Source organism: Sparus aurata, chromosome 3 (assembly GCF_900880675.1).
Source record: "Sparus aurata chromosome 3, fSpaAur1.1, whole genome shotgun sequence".
Classification (NCBI taxonomy): domain Eukaryota; kingdom Metazoa; phylum Chordata; class Actinopteri; order Spariformes; family Sparidae; genus Sparus; species Sparus aurata.
The window spans coordinates 24098190-24120220 of NC_044189.1; the positions used below are offsets into that span (position 1 = coordinate 24098190).

Sequence of the window (22031 nt, forward strand, 5' to 3'; positions counted from 1 at the left end):
TTTTCCACCTGTTACCAGCCTGCAGCAAAGAAAATATGGGGGAAGAATCTTGCAGGAGCTCTAAATGTGTATAGCTCCAACTTCTGCTGAATAGTCACAATACTTTTACTGTTGGCAAAGTCCTGCATGTGTCTAAAGTATCACAAACACAATGAAGGCATCATGATTGTCTCAAAGTCCTACAGGCCACAAAAACCTTTGCTATGGTGAGGCACTGTTCTGTTTCACCCTTTCCTTAAAATCTGTACCCATCGCTTTAGTTGGTCATATGACACAGATCACATGATAGTCGCGCAGGGAAGCCCCTCCTCTCGCATCTGATTGGAGGAAACTCTTCCGCGCCACAGTGTGATTGGTTAAAGGTGGACGTGCTTGCAGCAAGTTATTTAATTACTGTTTTGGAGAGCCGTAGATTGCGGAGTCATGTGTTTTTGTGTGAGTTTTGTCTGACCCGCTTAATTTCCTGTTTTTTTTTCCTGATCTCACGGTTGAGACAATGCGTGTGTACATCGCTGCTGTTCTTCTGTGCGCTGTTACAGGTAAGGAAATGCTTTAAAATCGCCATTTAGTGTGTCCTGTTAGCTGGTAACATGCTATGACGGAAGCTAGCGGCGTTATTTCGTGGTCGTTTCTTGACTGTTGTTGTTTAGGTTAATGACGAAATGCGTACAAGTAATTAAGTTCAAGTTTAGCTGTGAATACACAATACACAGCCTTCTGATATTAAGGAAAGTGTGTCTGCTTCTGTTTCTGATACGTGCTGTCCCATGCAGAGAAGGTCACACCAAACTTCAGTCAAAAAACTGTCCATTAAGAGTTGGCTTGCTCATCAGGGAAGCGGCATACATCCTAAAATAAGGCTTATGATCCCGAGCGAAAGTGTTGAATATACTCTCTAATTCGGTATATTTACAGTAATCCTTGCGACACTGTAATGTCTTTTTTCCATAAGCCCCTCTGTTATAGAGTTATCCCCCCAGTTGTTCCATTGCTGAGCCTGGGGACAGTGTATGTGTGAAAGCTTACATTTTTCCATTAATTAGCTCATCGAAGGTGTCAGTACGTCGGTGCATATTAGATGAAAGAATACAACATTGGACCCTTTTTTAACATGCGACCTTTTTCTAGTAGATGTTTGACTTTTTGTAAGGAACACTGGCCAGGAACACTGCTATTTTAGTACAGCAACATCTCTTCTGTTTGTTTTCAGCTGCAGAGGGTAAAGCGGTCCCTTCTCTTCCAAATTTTGGGAACAGTTATCATGTCAAAGGTAAGAGCAACACCAGATCACACGCTACTCACCTGCTTTCTTTAAAATGTAGCCTTGTTGCTGAAGTGTTTCACATTTCGTTGCAGGAGTGATCTCTCTGCCCTATGCTGAAATCAAGGAGCCATTCGAGGGCTGGCTAGACCTTGCGGCAAAGTCCAGCCGAATAGACTACTACCATGGTGAGAAAAACACCTGACCTGTGACTGTTTCTCTCAAACATGACTCCTTAGTTATTTTCCTCCTTGGCTGGATCAGTGATGTGAAACTGAGAGCCTGATGTGTCAGACCAAAATGAGGAGAGCAGAACATAAGCACTCGAAGAAGTGGAAAAGAATGAGTAAGCACGTAACTGTTGGCTCAGGTTACACACTCACGTGACCACTTATGTGCTGTGTTGTTGTCTCATTTGTTTCCTCACCGCCCTGATCATGTTGAGTGTCTTATTTCAGCGTCTTATTTTGTGGACAACTTCGTTTTCTTTGGCTTTCAATGTACCTACATGTACCCAGTGGTGTGTTTTTTTTATAATGTGTTGATATCATCATGTATGTAACTTTATCATAACCCACACAAAGCAAATACATGCTTTAGCAAAACAGTAAAATCTTTACCAGGGGTGGATGAAGCAGCCGAAACATTACACATTAGGCCGATTGTTACTTTATGAGCAAGTAATAAGAAGTAGCCACATTAACTGAAGTCAGAGTCGTGAAGTCGTGAGTTCCTTTTTTTTACAGCCTATATCTGGCAGCCGAAGCTCAAACAAGCACATGGCACACTGAAGCGGCATCACTATGAGAGTTACAGCAATATTACAATGGAGAAGCTGAACATTTGTCATTTGATGTATTATATATGGCCTTAAACTTGCATACCACATGTAAACGTACTTTCCTCTTCTCTGAGTGTCACTGTGGTGCTCAGACCAGCACTCACAACCAGTCTGAAGAATTAATTGCTAGATATGTTTAGAAATGATCCTTGCACAAAATAAATCTCTCCCCCCAGTGACTCTCTCTCAGTCACTTTTTTTCTGCAGCGGGGGGAGTCATAAGTTGGTGTAGTTAAAACAAACAGAAAGCCAAATCCATGATTAGCAGACTTGTGTTTGACAGAGAAATTGACTAAACACGCATTAAATTATAATATAGTTTTGTGCAAAAATGTTGGCAGTGGAACATTATCAGTGCTCAAACTGCATTTAAATTCTGTCTGAAAATGCACATCAACTTGAATCCACCAAAGGCTAATGCAAAGATAAATTCAGAACAAAAATAATCCTTTAATTTTCACAACATAAAGATATTCTACCCATGATTCCTCGCACAACCTCGTGTGCAAGCTGGCCTTACCTGTCGCTAAATCGCCGTGTGGTCCCTGATTACATATTATTGAAACCCACTGGCCAGTTAGTTGCATTATTACCAAGCCTGGGAACATTTTTATGAGGTGCGATTGAATATTTTTTTTTTTTTAGTTAACAGAGAAAAAGACTTTCCAGATAGAGTGACACCCTCTACCTTAGACACCGGTGGAGAGACTAACATCAGCCATGCTACAACTGCTGCCGACTTGTTTATACATATCACTCTACACATTATTGCAGGCACCATTAAATATGCAATAGAATTTTTTACAATTTATGTATTGCGGAGGGCCCTGCTCAGTCTCTCTAACAGCTGAGGTGTCCTTCGCTTCCAAAATGTAACACCTGGTTTAAATTAAATTAACACACACATTTCCTGGTTCAGGATAAATTATTAAATGAACCAATGCAATAACTAAAGCTTTTAATGAATGTGTATGTGATTGCAGAATAAGATTAGACAAGCCAATGATGTCTTACTTTAACATCCATTGCATTGATCATCAACAGGCCAAGTGTCGACATATCAGTTGGCGGCGGAGCAGCAGTGGGGCGTGTCCTATAAAATCACCCCTGAGACCACAGAGGTGGAGCAGAATGTGATGAAGTGTTTCCAGATGAACGGAACAAAGGATGAGGCGGTCACGCCGCAGACGTCGCTGCCCGATGTGCAGGGCTTCCAGGTCTGTCTGTGTGAACAACGAGCTCTGTGCAGCACGTGACATTAGTCTGCTCGCCATAAACAAACGTGCTGACCTTTAGCAGTTTACATGGCATCAGGACACTATTCTACAGTCCAGGAAAGGAATTACAGAAGCGAAAAAACAACTTACTTCTCATGTTGCAACATATTCTGTGACCCATTAAAATGTAAAAGCAGACTGAACCTGAGTAGACAGATAAGAAGCGCAAGTATCTGCTGCACCTTTTGCATATGTGGTTTGCATTTCAACTGTCACAGAAACTAGTGGAACACTCCCTGTCATCTTGCGGAGAGTCTGTTACGCTACAGTCTTACTGAGTGTGATTCATTTCTGTTTTCCAAACACTCACAATGTTAATCCTCTCATAGTTCCTGAGGATGGAGTACTATGGAGGTTCCCTGTGTGAAGTCTGGCAGAACGTGACCACTGTGGGTAACAAGAAGAACACATACACACTGTGGGTGACGCATTCTGAGGGAAGCGCGGCTGGTAAAGAAGATCCCGCCGTACCCCTCCATTATGAGATGATGGGATACAACACACTGCTCGGGTCACATTATGATAAATACTTGGTGGACTACAAAGAGTTTAGCCCTCATGTGGACCCAAAAGTCTTCTTGCTGCCTGAAGGTTTGTGCTCTGCTGTTGGTACACACGTCAAGACGCTTTAGAAACATTTAAAGCCTAGGAAAAAAAAAAAAAAACACTTTTGTGTTTTGTCTATTTCTCCATTGCAGGCATGGGCTGTGGGGGATTTCCCGGTCCAGGAGTGGAGCACCACATGTTGGTCAATCCCATGAAAGATCTCATCCACACCTCGGCGTCGGGCCACTCGCAGCGCATGTTTGACCATTTCAAGGACAAGTTCCAGCGTCAATACAGCGATGAAAGAGAACATCAGAAAAGGGAGCACGCTTTTATTCATAATCTCCGGTGAGACGAACATTTTATACTGATGGGTTGCGTCAATGCAGCACGATAAATGATTCATTCTCATGTGCAGTTTATCACGGATATAGGTGAAGTTTTAACTGAAGCGTTTCTGGTGACTGTTTGTTTCTGTAGGTTTGTCCACTCCAAGAACAGAGCAGGACTGTCCTTCACTCTGGCTCTGAACTCTCTGTCGGATCGCACCATGTCCGAGCTGGCCACCATGAGGGGTAGGAAACGAGGGAAGACGCCAAACAGAGGCCTCCCCTTCCCCTCACAGATGTTCGAAGGGGTGCAAGTACCTGAGTCACTCGACTGGAGGCTTTACGGTGCGTATATACAATTTTTAAATGTTTTTCCAAAGATGCGTTCGCCTGGCAGGACATCCTAGTTTTCAGTTTTTCTCCTACAGGCGCTGTGACACCAGTGAAGGACCAGGCCATCTGCGGCTCCTGCTGGAGCTTCGCCACCACTGGATCAGTAGAGGGCGCTCTTTTCCTAAAGGTGACTGGATAAAAGGCAGCTGGCATCATGGTTACTGGCCACGTTCCAGTGTTTTCAGCAGACCATGCTGCTTTCTTATGCTCTTTGAAGCTGCAGATGTTCAGTATGGACATGGCGGCTCATGTTTGGGTTGATTTGCATGTTATCTGCCACGGGCATCTTTTTAAGTATTCAAGACTGACCGGGTGTAATCTTAATAATCCCTCTAGCTCTAAAGGAATGGGTTATTCCGGCAGAAAAATACAGCACATCAAACCGAAAGCAAAGAAAATATTGTAAATTAAAGGTAAAAGGGCAGGTTTAAGGTGAAGTGTCGTACATTCCATCAACAAGTTTCAAAATGTTATTTTAGTTTTTGTTTTCAGTTTTTTTTTTTTTATCTGCAGGTGAGGTAGAGAAAGAAAAATAACATGCATATCTATGAATGAAAAATAAAAATAAAAGATGCATAAATAGAACAACACAAAAAGGGAAACAAATATGCAAATATCCCCATAAAATGTTCAAAATTAAGTATAATTATTACAGCCTTGTGTAAGGGCTGACTGAGGATGTTTTGGGGGGGGGGGAAATCTAAAGGAATGATTATGAATAATTCCTGCGCAGATCTGCGTCTGATGCTCTTTATTTGAGGTAGAGTTCATTTTCTTTGCATTGAACTTGAGAAAAGCATCCCTGTGAGTGAAAGGAAGTCCTCTTCCTTAGAGAGGGGCGGTTCCACAATAGGGTTCATTGTGTCGCATTCACTCAGGTCAGACAGACTTGACAGTGTGTGTGAAGGAATAAAACTCAGTGACTGTCAGCTTAGGCCCGCCTCCATCCCCAAGCAAGGCAAAGCTCAAAGGCATTCCTTTTACCATGTTGCCAAGCAACTCGTTCCAAATGTTGGATGGTTATTATGGGAATTGATGGCACCCCATTGAAGTGACCAAATTCTCTCACACACCCTTGATTTTGTGTCTTGCGGCTAGCCAGTAGCGGCCTATTCATAGGCTGATAAGGAGGCAGGTGACAGACTGCTGTAAAAAATGAAAAAAAAACATTTGGGAGGTGGGTGGTTATTATTGAAATATAACATTAATTTGATCTTATTTATTTGAATAAGGCCGTAAGAGTCCTTTAGAAGGGTTCCTCTGGGCAGAGGGTATTGTGCTAGTGGAGTGCTATCTGATTGGAGAAAAAGAGGGGCACTGTGCGCTGATGAAGCATGCTCATTAGGTACCTACATGACCCCCTTGTCCATTGTAAACTTAATCTTGTAACTAATCTTATAACGTTTAAAAGGCCAAAAATGTTGACAATATCCTACCACAACTTGCTTAAAAAAATAGTTAAATCTCTGTAAGCAATCTTCTTTTTTTTCTTGTCAATAATAGGAAATGGAGAGAAGCAAGCACATCGTACCGTTCAATGTTGAACCTTGATGTCTTTCATTAAAGTTACTAATGGGATTTGTCAGTCATCAAAAATAATCAGCCCACAGAGATTACTCCACTAATTGGTGCAGTGTTTGCGAGTTCACTTGAGTTCTTCCAGGAGAAAGAACTGTTGTGAAGTCCCAGCAGTTCGTCTTTGGGCTTTTTCCAGCACGCAGCGCAGCAACAGGAAGTGACCTGCGTGATGCCGCAGTTCCCCCCTCCATTCCCCAAGGCAGCTATACAAACAGAGCCGCTCCCCGGGGGTCGATCTCACATATACTTCTTCAAGATCTCACAGTGTCTGCCTAGCAACCTGCGAGTAACAGCTGGTGTAAAAATCAAACTTACCGTTTAATCTCAAATTATCTACTGTATTCATGTCATTTTCTACATGACCTTCTGTCTCATTTTACCCCACCCATTAGGTGTTTTATAAAGCTATTTGCCATAAGATACCACAGCTGGTGAAACCTGTGTTGTATTTCAGAATGTGATTGGTGCAGAACTGGATATGTGGCTGATCGTTGTGTGGCGTCTGATCATGTTTCGCTCTTGCATTTCAGACGGGCTCCCTGCAGGTTCTGTCTCAACAGATGCTGGTGGACTGTTCCTGGGGTTTCGGCAATAACGGCTGTGATGGAGGGGAGGAGTGGAGAGCGTATGAGTGGATCATGAAACACGGAGGCATCGCCACAACGGAGACTTACGGAGCCTACATGGGAATGGTGAGCAAAATGACGTGTAGTGACCGCACTGAGCAGCACTGCATGGGAACCTTTTATAGTGGGGGGGGGGGTTTAAGAATGGCAGGTAGCTGTGAGGCTGTTTTTGTTTGGGCTGATGATGAAACACCCTCACACATGCTGTTGACAATAATTTAGAGATGGTGTATTACTCAGTTAGAATTTTTGAAGACTTTCTGCAAGATTAACTCGGGGATAATTGCCAAAATGAATCCTGAAAGAGCTCATCTGACATCTGAACCGAGACAGCAACATTGAGTCAGATAACATATAAGTTGGATATCAAACACGATTCTGTCTGCATCAAATAATCTCCAAGAAATAGTATATATTGAGGCATCTTAAGGAGTTTTCTTAGAGCAGTGTGACTCTGTGAATGTCCCATTGCAATATAACTTACATCTTTACCTACAGGTTCACTGCTCAGCTAATGTACAGACATAAATGCCTCTGAAATGACTGATGACTGGGTAGATCATCAAGTTCTGACCAGCTGAAATAACGTCCCATAGTTGGGGATTGGCGTGGGGGATAAACTGATAGTGTTACATGTTCCCTTTCCATCTGAACAGAATGGATTTTGCCATTTGAACTCATCTGAGCTGACTGCAAAGATCCAGAGCTACACCAACGTCACATCAGGAGATGCAGAAGCCCTGAAACTGGCGCTCTACAAAAACGGCCCGACAGCTGTCAGTATCGATGCTTCACATCGGTCATTTGTTTTCTACAGCCACGGCGTCTACTATGAACCCGCTTGTGGTAAGTTGCATACATTCATACACTTTACATCAACAGAAGTCTTCTTGTGTCTATAATCATCTTCTTGTGTTTTCTAGGCAACACCACTGATGATTTGGACCACGCTGTGCTTGCAGTGGGATACGGCACCCTGAACGGGGAGCCGTACTGGTTGGTAAAGAACTCATGGTCCACCTACTGGGGCAACGACGGCTACATCCTCATGTCTATGAAGGATAACAACTGTGGCGTCGCCACTGATGCTACATATGTGACACTGGCCTAGTTTAGCCCATTTCCGCTTTATATGAATCTATGTGTTAATGCCACTATGTGAGTGTCTGAGGATGAATGATGTCTGATGCTGGATGTGTTGAGGTGTGGTTATCGCATCAAACTGAGCTGCTTGCTGATAATAATGTGTTATATATGTTCCAGTTGACTTAACATAATGAATTGAGTTGCCGCACAGAAGAAGTTTGTTTTCAGACGTGGTTTGAACAGGTTTATTGCTGGTGGCTCACAGCTACAGTGCCTTCATTTCAGTTTTTACAAAGTTATTTTTGTGACACATTTTCACTTGTTCTTTTACGCTGTGATTTGTCGCATTAAAATGCACTGAGTTGGAATCAAAAACAATAAAGAAAATCAGAAAGGAACCCATTATTTGGCTTCTGTGACATTCTTCGTTGACCTAACAAACTCACATGCTGGGCAGCAGGAAGGCATGCTTTCAAAACCCAAGCAGTGGGATTACAGGTTATCCCCGCTACATGTACATTTTACACATTCAGAGCAAACTGACCTCACATTTTTTTTGCTACAGGAATAATAGATTTTGAATAATCAAATTTTGTTTGCCTGAGTAACATAGCATATAACATGACTGGTGCTTCTTATCCATGCCAAACTTATGTAGCACAAAGTCATATAACAGTAACAGCCCTTAAACGCTTATAAAAATGTCAAATGTAGTAAATATTTCACAGATCCAAGTCATCATAGCAAGTCATTTTACATCAGAGTGTGATTCAAGGTGCCAAAAAGGGAACAAACCTCAGCAAAGAATACTGAAATCAAATGTTTTCTTGACATGCTGATCACAGGCACATACAAAACTACAAAAGAACTACAATAATAAAAGGCTACATTGGGCATAATTAAAATAACTAGTGCATGCAGTTTCACTCGACTAGTTTTTTATTTCTCTTGTCTTGAGTACGAGAACATAGAAAACGCGTCAGTTGGTTGTTCAATACAGCATTAAAGGGTAACTTCACCAATTTTACACATCAAATCATGTTTACAGGTATGTGGGGATTACGATTTAAGTATTAGCGGCTTAGGTGCATTGTGGGTAATGTAGGCGTCAAGTCTTGAAACTGCGATTTTCAGTGCGAGTCATTCTGGACTGGTAAAAAACTAATTTCTGAAATCAACACAGAGAAAATGCCTTTTTTATTCCACACATTCTCCTTTTTGCAGCTTCTTCTGGAGCCACAAAAGGCTTAATACTACTTTTTTTCCACATATGCAGTAGTATACCCCAAAACCTGTAAACACACTTAGATGTGTAAAAGTGGCAGAGTCACAACAAAGATATACTTAACAAACAGTCCACATACATGATTCACTTTTATAAAAAAAAATATTGTGCTTTTACTAAATGCAAAAAATTTAATAAATCCAGTCCTTAAAAACATGATGTGCTAACAATAGTAGCACAGTGGGAAGTATGTGTAATGCATCAGAGAGGAAATGGCAGCCTGTTTAAGACTTCCTGTCAAATCAACACAGATCTGAAATGATGCCTGTAGATTTATAAATATATACAAATGCATTTTGCAATCTGTGTGTAAGATATATATATATATATCAAACCACTTCTCAAAACTGTGAGAAATGTGTAAACATTGGAGAAATGTACAAGATTGCAAAAGGCGACTATTTATTCCTTTACTCCTCCTACGGGTGTTTACCTGCAGCTGGTGAAACAGTAGGCTGTTGAGTTGACCTGGCAGCATATATGAATGGCTGCTTTGTGTGCGTGTGCGTGCACACCCGCATGCTGGTTTGGTGGTAAAATATGTTTAGCTTTCTTGCATAGAGCTCTCAATCAAATCCTGACATGTAATTGCATAGAGGATGTTATGTTAAGTACTATATCTGGTAACAAAGTTGAGACTTTATAATATGTAGTCATGGAATGTGTGTATCATTTTATACACACTTAAGCCTTGCTTGCTAGATGCTGTAGCTCCTGCTCCTCTGTGCTGCTGGCTGATTGGCTGAAACCCTCAGACATCTCAGGGTTCTTCTTCTCAGGGCTGGGAGTCGGGCTGCAGGAGTCAAAATAAAAAAGTACACAATAAGCTGTTTGCAGAGGTTGGGCATGGGAAACATACGGAGCACTGAGGTTTTATTAGGGTCACTGAGGCTGAGCAGCAAGGACGCATAAAGAAACTGTGTACTCTAACCTTTAACCTAAATAAAGCAATAACCCACAAGGTCCCACCATGTGAAAGCAGAGGTGAAATTGTTGTACCTCATGTCCCAGTTCTCTGCATCCTCCACTGTGTCAGGAAGAGGTCTGTCAGCAGTTTCAGGCAGTGCCAGGGTGAGGACAGCACCCAGCAGCGGGGAGGCACCGAAGATGAGCAGGGGCACAGCAGGGCTGTGGTTGTGAAGCATGTTTATTAAGGGTGCCAACACCCCGCCCATCCTTGCAAACATGCAGGATGCACCTATTCCTGTTTGCCTGTAGGTACACAAGGGACAAAGTTAAATATTTTAAAACTGTATTTAAAAAGTAATTAAAGGAGAGTCATTATGCTTCAATTTCATGTTGTCTTTGTGTTTCCTTTCCTTCAGCTTGATTTGATTCTTGTACTTGTTGAGGGTCTTAAAAGTAAAAAAAAAAAAAAATCAAAGTGTGCAACAACAGAAGCTCAAGAGAGAAGACAGAAAACACTGCTCCCGAAACGTCGCATCAGTAGTCCCATCTTTAATTTTGAGACTTTGTGACATCACACTGTCACAGAGTCACAGATTTGTACGATGTATGCCTAGCAGCTAGCTCTGTAGATACAAATTAATGTAGCACAATTGTTCTCGCTTTTTCAGCGGTGCTGGCTGTGAATTGTGCCGGCTGACCAATCAGAGGAGACTGGGTATTCGGAAGGGAGGTCTTAAAGGGACAGTAGCTGAAAGAGAGCGTTTGAGACAGAGGGTGAAAACAGTGCTGCAGCACTGTACAGTATGAGAAAACTGATGAGTTTTTTGAGCATTAAAGCATGTAAACATATCCTAGTAGTAACCCAAAACAAAATGGTGAACTTGAAAATGAGCATATTATGTCTCCTTTAAAACTAAAAGACCATTCTTACCGAAGCACAGTGGGGAATATCTCCGCAGTGTACACATAGATTACAGCAAAGGAAGCTGTTATACCGAACTTCCCTGCCATGGCAAGAACAGCCAGGACATTGGAATGATCTACAGACAGAGGGATGGAAATTATTAAAGCCCTCAAAATACAATGGGAAAAAGAATATTTGTACAAAGTTGATCTTCCTGTAAGAATAAATACACAGAGTCCATCGTACCTTCAGGGACAGCGAGCATGAGCAGACAGGCGAGCCCTCCAACAGCAAGAAATCCACTTTGGGAGAATCTGCGACTAAAGGGTAGAACGAACAGGACGAGAGATCGAGCCGGGACCTCGATCAACCCAAACACAAACTGAGTCAAGTAGAGGTTTGTCCCCAATCTGGATACACCCAATGAGAGGCCGTAATACACCAGCACATTCACAAACCTGGAGATGCAGACAGAGGAGAAAAGAGAGAGGAAAGAAATGGTAAATGGAACAAAGAAATTGATTTGTTATGGTTTTGAAAACACCCTAAAAAGCACATTTCAATGCAATGTACCAGATGTAGAACAAGATGAGAGCCCGCTTCCTCATCTGAGGAGTTCGAACGAGATCCACCGCTGAATGACTCTGCTTCCCTCCACCTAAAATCTTCTCCATCTGGACACAAGTAAACCAAACATCTTAAAAGATAAGGCTGGTGATATTCTGCATGATTCTTAATAAGTCCAACGAAAAAACTAAAATGAATTCCACTAACAGTGGAGTCACAGCCTGATATAGCTTTTTATCAACAGAACCCACTGGTTTTAGGGCAGTAGTGACAGGAATAGTAAGGAATAAAAATAACTTAATAAAGTTTGCTTTCTTGGTGAGAGTTCTGTAACAGGATCATTTCTGTACCCTAAATATAAAGCTACAGCTAACAGCTACAGTAATTAAGCTAACGTAGCTTAGCATAATACCAGCAAAATGGGAAGAATCAGCGAGCCTGGCCCTTAAGAAGTTAAAGGGGCACTGTTTAGTTTTGGAGAAGAAATTCAAAATGCAATATTAATGAGGTAACTCAGAAATATTTATTTTTTCTATAACTGAATAAACAAGCTGTTGTCAGAGTTATAATGTTCCCAGGAAACTGTTTGAAGCTAGAAAGGTGGCAGGGTCCACCAAATATAAACAAGTATGCAGCTTTGTTGTCCTTTGAGGTCAGTTTGTTTATTCAGTCATGAATAATTTCATTTGTTTATTTGTTAATTTCTTCCCCCAAACTACTTGGTGCACCTTTAAAGGCAACTTGTTGTTATAAACATTAGGTTTTCATACACATTAAACAGATGAGATATAACTTTTTAACTAAAGGGGCACTGTGAAACTTTGTTGTTGTGCGGAAGCCGGGCGTTAGCCTCGTTTATGTTAGCGGACTCCATTTACAAACTAAAGTTAGCTACTGTTGCTCTCTGTTTGCTGAGCAGAGAGAGGAACCGAGATTAAGCACTCAACAAAGTGCATAAGGTTACATCCTTTGGACTGTTGTGGAACATCCGACCAGGGTCCTTTACAAAGAAATGCACAGTCCAGCAGCGTTAACTGATACAAGCACTCCACAGGGGTTGTAAAGGGAAGAGAGAGATACGAGGAAGGTCTAATTTTACATCTTACAAACTGCTCAAATATGGCAGACATAAAAGAGACTAACACTTGTAAATTGCTACAAATTTGTTCATAGAGCCACTCTAATGTGTTTTAGAGGAACTGATTTCATCTCCTTTGGACAGAGCTAAGCTAGCTGTTTCCCATCTTCCTGCTAAGCTATGCTAACTGGCTGCTGGCTGTAGCCTGTTTACCATACAGAGTGGTATTGATCTTTAACTTTCTGCAAGATTTAAACCGACTGTATGAAATAATTGATGTAGTCTGCCAAAGTCGGTAATCTGGTAAGTATTGAGAAGACTAACACATTGTTGTTTTGGTCTTTTCATGTGTTTTTGACAATGATAACAATATAGAGTAAACCATCCTTATACTCTAAGTATTAGACCCCAACAGTTCACACTGTCTGTAGGGAGTAGAATGACACACTTGTACAGCAGGAGGTAAGACCCGGCCGTTGACAAGCGCTGCCTTGCGGAGGAGTGCGATGGCTTCCTCACTTCTGTTGTTGGCCAACAACCATCTGGCAGACTGAGGAAGCACCCTGACAGGAGATAGAGAGAGCAAACAGGGAGCGAGGGGAGAGCAGAGAGGGTGGACATGGGCAAAAGAAAGTGCCAGAAATGAGGAAAGAGAGTAAAGGAGCGTCACAAAGAGGGCATTCATGTCCTCTTGTCATAGAAATTTATGAGTACACAGTGGATCTAATGTCCAGGCGGCATTTAAATTTCCCACCATATATAGAAGATGAGCAGGAAGCCCGGGGCTGATATAGCGAGCTGCAGCTTTCTCCAGTCTCGTATCAAGTATGCTATGCCGGCTAGCAGCATGTAGCCCAGACCGAATGCGTAGTCAGTGGTGATACCGGCTAGCATGCGCCTCTTGGTGCACGTCCACTCAGTGCCTTCGGAAAAAAACAGTGCAGGTTTTGGAGGGAGAGGAGAAGAGGGGTGAGGAGAGGTGAGGAGAGGTGAGGAGAGGTGAGGAGATCATGGGGAGAGGGTAAAACTAAGGTGGTTTGGAGCTTTAAGGTGTAAGTGGCAAGGGTTTGTGTTGGGATTGAGCAAAAATAGCACAAAAAAGCATGAGACATTTAAAGTACAATAACTCCATTACAGCATGCTAAAATAAAGTGCTACACACAAAGTAAAACTCTGGCTAACAGTAATGTTTTGCAGGTATTCAAATAACCAAACTGTTGGACAAACACAAGTGTTGGCTGAATGATGACGATAAATGAACATTTAAAGAAATGGCCACCTGTTGAAATCACACTCCAAACAAATAGAGGGCAGCATATCCCCAGAGTGGCAGCTAACTGCTGCTAACTACTGTTGCTGAGTACACAATGTTAACAGTGCAGCTAGCAGTTACATTAGCTGACTCTGTCCGGACTAGGATCTCTCAGCACAGGGGCAGTGTTGGTGTTGTTTTCTATCGTACTACCACCCTACAAAGAGGCAAGGGCTTAGCAGCAAAATGTCAAAACTGTTATCTTTTGACATTGTGTTAATCTTTTTAGTTAACTCTGGATTGTTTAAAACATAAATCTTATATTTTGCACCTTTACTGTATCACAACAAAATGTTACAATGGACCCTGTGGGGATCATGAATGTCTGTACAAAATGTCTTGCCAGTCCTTCTGATAGCACTAGCATGTTAACATATCAGTGTTTTAGGTAGTGTGAAAAAACTGCTCATTTACTGCTCATTAAAAAATATACTGTAACGGGTTTTACAGGGTTTTGTGAGCCTATGAGATAGGAGAATGTAAAAGAAGATCATCTAATATTTCAGAATCATTTCAGTGATTTAGTATACACTAAGCAGGCATAACATTATGACCACCTGCTTGATATTGTGAAGGTTCCCGATGTGCAGGAAAAAACAGCTCTGATTTAGGACCTCTGAGGCTGCCTGTGGTGTCTGGCACCGCGGCATTTTCTAATGGATCCTCTGGGTCCTGTATGTTGGGGGTTGGGGCCTCCATGGATCAGACATGCTCCAGCACATTTTACAGATGCTTTTCCAGATTGCAATCTGGGGAATTTGGTGGACTGGTCAACTCCTTGGGCCCTTTATTGTGGTCCTCGAGCAGTTTCTGAGCAGTGTTCGGGTGTGTCAGGGCACACTGTCCTGCTGGGAGGCCACGGCCATTGGATAGTGTTGTTGTGACGAGGGGTAAGGGTGTAAATTATGTCAGATTAATTTGGGATCTAGGGGCTTCAGAAGACTTGGATTACATTATTAAAAAATGTCCCCATCTACTTTAGTTGTTTGGTGAGAATGCCGCAACACTGTTCTGCTGTGAAGCTCCAAAAATGTTTTGTGGACTACAAAACTTCTCTTGACTTTTCCACTGGTATGGGGAGGATGAGATAAGGACTACATCTTCGTTTTGTTAAAGACAAGGGAATTGTTCTCTTGAAATCTTATCCAACCTCTTCTCAAGAAGTAAAGGGACAAATCTGCTGCCTTTTTTCATTAAGTAATCATTTTAAAGAATCACCTACTGCCATTGATTCCCCAACACAACATATCGGTAAATGCAATTTGTGCTTTTTCTTAATTTCTGAATAATCCATGCACCACTACCAGTGTTGCTACAGTTATGCTCTCCCATCATCGTCATGCTTGTTTTTCAGTGTGTATCTGTGTTCTGTTAGTACCGAGTACAAAGGCATTGATGATGACTCCGGATATCGTGGTGCCCACTAAAAAGCGAAGGATCACATAGACGGGGAAGTTGGGTGCAAAGGCCACAGCGACTCCAAACACAGTCTGAAGAGCGATGGACAGCAGCAGGATGAAGCGCCGGCCGTACCTAGCACGGAGAGATAAGCCGTGGACGTGAGTTTACTCTCCCAGCACATGCATAAATGAGTGGATAACTAAACCGCTGCGACTGTGGCGGGGTGAGAGCAGGCCATACAGGCACTATGTAGAGTTAGTGTGTGAAAACTGCCACACATAGTGTCACACCACTTCAGGAATTTGAGAAGTATTGGAGAGGTTTAATATCCACCTCAATGAGAAAAAAATCAATGGACAGAATATAAATATTGTACCATGTTCAAGCCACGAGCATCGTCTATAAATACAATCCAACTAGAAAGAAACAGTGTCAGCCAATCCTAGACTGTGTCGCCCTTCAACTCAGCCAGCAGAATGTGTCAATTGCTCTATTTACTACACATGGCAACCATATGCTAAAGATCCCAACGGTGCTGGCCCCTGCAGAAACGCTTTGATGCTGAGGATCTGCTGGTGTGTGGTATCTTTCCACACAGTCAGAGATTAGGAACTCCGGGACAGAAGAGGTCAATAAAGCCTACCTATCGGCCATGGCTCCGAACACCACAGATCCCACCAACAGGCCGAACATGTAGATAGACGAACTGAGACTGTTCAGTCCGGCTTTGTCGCACACCAGGTCCCACTGTTGAGGGAAAGAAAGCAAACAAAAGGAGGCTGGATAGTGGAGCACACACAAGAAATAAAAACTTTTGGCCTTTGCAGGACTTCGAGCGGGAATCAATGTGTGGCAGTTTACTTTAAAAAAAGTCCTTGAGATGCTTCACTGTGTTAATTGACAGCTCCCGTGTGATGGTGAGACCTATAATGGATCAATGATTAGCACTGTCGCTTCACACACCAAAAAAGAGATAGAGCCTTTTTTGTTTGGAGTTTGCATACTTGCCCGGTATCTGTTAGAGTTTCCCTCACCGTGTGTGTTTGGTTAATTCTCCTGTCAGCGCTCTTACCCAGGGCTTTGGCTTAAAACTGCAGTCGGTTCCTGAGCGCTGCACAGTGACTGTGTGGAGGGAACAAATTTCCCTACAGGGCTTAATAAGGGTACATTTAAAGGTCCAGTGTGAAGTATTTGGGAGCAGAAAAAGAACAAAATGTGAATAATTATACTTTCATTGGTGTGTAATCACATGAAACGTAAAGTCATTGTGCTTTCTCATGATGAGCCTCTCAAATCTGCAGAGGGAGCGGGCCCTTTAACATATATTCCGCCATTTTGGCAACGTGATGTTTCAAGTATCCCAGAAAGGACAAACCACCCGCTGGCTCCAGAGAGGGCTTTTCACATTTTTCACATTTTAGCGACCACAACAGGGAAGAATGAGATGGCGGCTGTTCAGCTGGATACAATTTGCGGCCGCACTGCGAAATGCCACTAGATCCTACACGCTGGACCCTGTTGTGAGGAATACCCTCATTTGTTTTCACGGCAAAAGTTATGAAAAAATCAATCAAACTCCCATATCTGTCTGGTAAATTTATAGCAGAGCCCCACTGACACTGGATTCTGGGGGCCAATGCAAATTCCGATGTTAGAGTAGCGGCTGCTTGTCCATGTCTGTTTCATCGTCAGTTTTAACATCTGTTTTTGATTGTTGTATTGTGTGTTTTATTCCCTAAAAGCCCAAACAGGGACAAGGACTGCAAATGAGCAATGACTAGAGGTCCTGTACACATTGCATCGGTTGCTTTGTAATCAGATGTAACAATGCCTACATGTCAAAAATGAAGGATAAATAAATCAATTCCGATATCAACATATATAGCCCACATTTCTTATAAACACAGAACACATACATGAATATCTATTTTTAGCAATGATCCCCCCAAGTGTGGTTATCCAACACAAGCCAATGATCCGATCCTATCAGCCAGACGTCGTGCTGATATGCACCTTTTGTGAGATTTGAACAGAGCCAGACTAGCTGGTTTCCAGTAGATAAGCTAACTGGCTGCTGCCTCGTGTTAAGCCATATGTTGAGGGGCTAGTAGGGGCGTCATCCTTGAAAAGTGGTTGGGACATAAGGGCTCAGATAATCTAACGGACAAACTATAGTATAGGAAACAAGCAACAACTTGTGTTTTAGCATAAGAAGGGTCGGTACTCTTGAAAAGATACATTTCAGGGGTTTTTCAAGCATTTTGATTGATTTGATGATTCTTATAGATGTTCACATGTGGCACACCAACAAGTGGTGGGGGAAACCTACTGTACAGATTTTGACATGGTTATTAGTGATTTAAATGTAATGAGGGGGTCCAGTCAGGTGAGAGAAGATCATTAAAGCTGGAGAAATGTTCATATTGTTGCACTGATATTCACCTCATCTGCTCTTCTAACGTTCCTTGGTGCCAGTTTTTGTAAGCACATTTTTAAAGGCGCACTATGTCATTTTGGGGAATACATTTTTATCCGAAGAGAAATATCTTCTTTGACTTAGAAAAAAATATATATAATAATAATAAATATGCCTACACAAACTAAACAACTTTCCAGCTTCTAACAGTGTTCTGGGGACCTTAATTTACTCTAATAACAGCTCAAAATACATATTTCTGAGTCCGTAATATTACCTGAGTTTCGATTTTCTCTCCTTAATCGGTGTAAATGAACCAAACAGCCATTTTTTTTTTTCTGTCACATGGCTTCACACCAGGTTTGTCAGTATGGTACTCGGTTTATCTGCAATTTCTATACTCACTAAAAGGCTGTTATGCACAGAGTGTAGCAGTAAAGATTATGACAGCCATTGCAATACATGATATTTTGTTGCTGTTATGATCCTTAACTTATCATTCCAATATTGTTTGTCTTTTTTAAAGAATTTTCATTTTGAACTCCTGCCGCCATCGAACAACTGGATTCAGCTGTTTCCGTGCAGGATCGTCGGCTTGTGAATGACACACTTTTCCCTTTCAGGTCACGCAGATCGCATTTAACGTGCAGCATCACACTGTACCTCTGTGACTACTGTACTCTGGAAGGTCTCCGTGCTGTACACCCATCCCTGGCCACACGGGACGCGCTCGGTCCGGTTGTCCTGCAGCAGGACGCCAGAGGAGAAGCAGGAGGAATCCGAGGACGCGCTCCAGTTCTGGCTGAGCGTCCCGGGGAAGGAGGACTGATTCCCGGGTCCTGGGCTCGAGCTGTCCCGGCAGTAGAAGGGCGGCGTGGCTCCGGTGAAGATACTCACCATCATGTGGAAGGCGAGGAGGACGTTTGGTAAACAAATCCATATGTACAAAATCTTCTGGTATCTGCCGAAGCCCCCGATGGCAGATAGGACCTGGTCGAAATTCATTTCGGGAAATTAAGGTCAATGTGGAGATTGGGATGTGTTTTTTTTTTTCTCTCCTCCAGGTGATCGGCCGGGAGATGGAGGCGGGAGGCTGAGTAGTGAACGTGCAGCGAGCGGACAGTAAAAAAAAAACAAAAAAAACAGGCGGTGATGAGCTGTGCTGTTCAGGAGGTGAAGTAAATCAAAAAGGCGACACAGTCCGCGTCCAGCTGCAGTCTGCAAGTCCTCTCCTAAGTTTAGCACTGCTGAAATAACACGAGGAATGCATGGGCTGTTGTAACCTGCTGCACAGGCATCGCCCCCCCCGCAGGTGAAGGTTCACACAGGTCAATGAAAGGCTCCACACTCCCGAAGATCCAAATGGACAACTGGACGGCACACAGGAGCCTGCATCTGCTCGACGCGCCAACAATTAAATGCACAACTGTCCTGGTCTCCCTGCAGTGGTCAGAGGGTTATGAAGCCACGCATCCTTCGCTGAGACGCTGCCCTCTCCGTGGAGAAGCCCACATGCAGTAACAGCAGGTGGGAGCGAGCTGGTGTGAGGTGTGTATCACTTACAGGGCAGGGCCACAGCCTCGTTACAAAATCCCATAAAATACGCTCCAGTGTTACGACACATTCCCACAGGAGGAGGGTGGAGGTACGGCGGCGCGTCTTTTTCTTTCGGGAAATCATGCGCGCATCGGTGACACGTGAAGCCATTCATCATGTTGAACAACAACAGCCCATTGTTGTGGTGTGTACATTACACAATCTCTGCTCAACATAAACAAAATGCACCGCGCATATTGCCTTCAGAGGCCCGATGCTGCCCTCTGCTGCTGGGAGATTGAATCACTCCTCCTGACTCGGACTGTCTGGTGACGAGTACAGGTAAAGAAGTTTGACTCGGGAAAAAGTTGCGACATGCTGCGTTTAAAACCTCAGGTTGGCAAACTTGTAGTGACTTTAAATCCATTCTATAGTTATTTCACTGTTTTTTTTAAAGCCATTTATTAAAGGTGCACTATGTAGTTTTGGGGGAGAAATCACAATCAACCATGACAGTTTTTTCAGGTTTTTGAAATGTTTATGATAATGTTTGTACATTTTTAATGAACATTATGTTGTCCCATCTATTAACATTATTCATAGTGCCACTATTAAGTTGTTTGTAAGTGTTTCAATAAATAGTTTATTGAGCATTTCATTGTTTGTTAAGAGTGAAACAACTATGAACTAGTCTGATTATCAATCTGACATTTTTTAATAATTATTATGAAATGGTAGTAGTAGTTTTATTGCGTTTCTGCATTAATTTGTTTGTGACGGCCACAGGTGTCCTCTGCTTTCGGGTCACATGGGGAAAAGTCACCACCACCATTTAAAATGGCTGATTTAGGCCCCATCGCTGTTAAAAGGCATAATGATCTTTAAAATGTGCGAAACATTTCTGTCATGGAGAAATGTTGACTAATGAGCCGTTATGCAGTTCCTTTTCCTGTCCTAAATATCCACTGTGACCTCATTGACCGCCCCCTTTACATAAGGCCTGAAATGGCATAAGTTAAGACCAAGAGGTGGTTTGGTTATTTTTAACAGAGCGGATGTTCCAATGGACATACTTATGTACATCTCCCAAAGGACATTGTTGAAGAACATCTTAACCATAGCTGGGACATTTCTGATTCTACAATTCCATTTTATCCAGTTATCTTCCTTCTCTACCTACCACAATTGTCTTTTTATAACTGAATTAAAGTATTGAGTAAATACACCTTTAAATTGTATGCACAAGTTTATTCAGGCAGGTTTTCTCATGCTTCTCACAATACACTTCAAGCAGGGTTCTTTTAAGTTACATGGCCCCTTGGAATTTTTTACCATCTTAATTCCTTGAAGGACAAACAATGAACATTGTGCTAAATAGTAGAGCCCGACTGACTTATTTGTTGGGCAATTTTATCGGCCAATATTAGCCTATCACAGATATATCAGTATCAGCGTATATATTGTCCGATATAAGGAACTTATATTTAAAAACTAAAACAGAATGCCAAACGTCACTCCTGCAGGGTGCGTTTCAACGGGGCATAAAACATCTGGTGTCAGGAAATGTAACAGCTTACTCAGCAGTGGTTAAACTATAAACCAGCACAAAAAAAAGACAATTACCAACATAAGCCACCATGCTCTGAACAGACACACTAAAAACACTCACAAAAAGTAAGATTTAGTTTTAGAACATAAATAGCAAACTTACTATTTATATTAAACTGTCAGAAAAAACTTTACGAAGATTACAACATAAACATGTGCGTCTGCTACAGGTTTTATTCTGCCCCTGTGTACAGAGAACAAGATGCGTTACGAAAACGTTTCCCCCCTCATCCCCCCTCAAATCGCCTACTGGTTAAGACCGTTAAAAACATGTTGTTTCCGCTGAGTTTCCCTCCTCCTTTCAACACAAACTGACACCCTTGGTGACAGCTGGAGGCAGAAAGGAAAGGGGAGACAGCGGATGTTATGCAGCAAGGAGCCCGAGCTGGAATTGAACCTGACCCGGTGTAGTGAGGACATGGCCTTAGTCGCCTTAATATAGCCTACTGAAAGTAACCATTAGGTAATTTATTAAATTAGATAATAAATGTTTTTTATATTATACAAAGTGCAGCCCACAGTCTGTTAGGGCCAGATGTTTTGTATTAGCTCTGATATATGGGTCTGGTGCCTGTTGTGTCATAAATGACTACATGTTGTTTTGTGTTCTGTTATAACACATCCATTTCTCTTCTATCTTTCTTCTTTTTGTTTTTGTTGAACAGACAATGAGCGACCAGACTTTATATCGGTCGTCTGAGTTCACCTGCTCTCTCCTCAGGTGTGTGCGATCATCTTCCATCTAACAGAAGGGACAGCTGTGTGCTGAGGGACTTCTGTGCCCATGGCTTGCTGCCCGGCTCATTTTGAACCTGCATTGTCAACATTTCTAAGATTTCAACATGAAGCAGACGTCTAAATAAAACACTTTTAACCTTGTTGCCAGAAGAGTGACTTGGATTTGTTTTGCCTATTAACACAGCTAATTTCAGCATAAGCATAATATGGGCTTAGCATATTTACAGAATTGTAATTTATTATGAAGTCATGTTTAAGCATCATTAAATGTTGCAGCTGGTGATGATGGAACTAAAATAGTCAAAGGGGAGTTTTGGTATGAAGGTGCATAAGGTGCACG

The 22031-nt window shown here is 42.3% G+C and overlaps 2 protein-coding genes and 1 long non-coding RNA gene across 4 annotated transcripts; 2 read left to right on the top strand and 1 right to left on the bottom strand.

Moving 5' to 3' along the window:
- Positions 1-359: 359 nt before the first annotated feature.
- Positions 360-8335, top strand: LOC115578718 (digestive cysteine proteinase 1). Its single transcript, XM_030411821.1, has 11 exons — positions 360-539; positions 1211-1270; positions 1357-1449; positions 3147-3319; positions 3709-3970; positions 4078-4273; positions 4406-4599; positions 4683-4774; positions 6756-6917; positions 7508-7697; positions 7775-8335. Exons 1-11 carry the CDS (start codon positions 497-499, stop codon positions 7960-7962), a joined length of 1653 nt encoding a protein of 550 aa, XP_030267681.1. The 5' UTR covers positions 360-496; the 3' UTR covers positions 7963-8335.
- On the bottom strand, positions 8169-18879 carry LOC115578719 (solute carrier family 22 member 13). Its single transcript, XM_030411822.1, has 10 exons — positions 18473-18879; positions 16037-16140; positions 15371-15525; positions 13435-13603; positions 13129-13243; positions 11609-11709; positions 11282-11493; positions 11063-11171; positions 10222-10434; positions 8169-10015 (listed from the first exon to the last, which is right to left on the bottom strand). Exons 1-10 carry the CDS (start codon positions 18812-18814, stop codon positions 9907-9909), a joined length of 1629 nt encoding a protein of 542 aa, XP_030267682.1. The 5' UTR covers positions 18815-18879; the 3' UTR covers positions 8169-9906.
- LOC115578720 (uncharacterized) lies at positions 18593-21838 on the top strand. Of its 2 annotated transcripts, none has more exons than XR_003983520.1 (3): positions 18593-18735; positions 18874-19687; positions 21619-21838. It is a non-coding gene; the product is annotated as an uncharacterized LOC115578720 (long non-coding RNA). The 2 variants fall into 2 exon arrangements; XR_003983519.1 differs by having other exon boundaries at positions 18874-19357.
- The last annotated feature ends 193 nt before the right edge of the window (positions 21839-22031 follow it).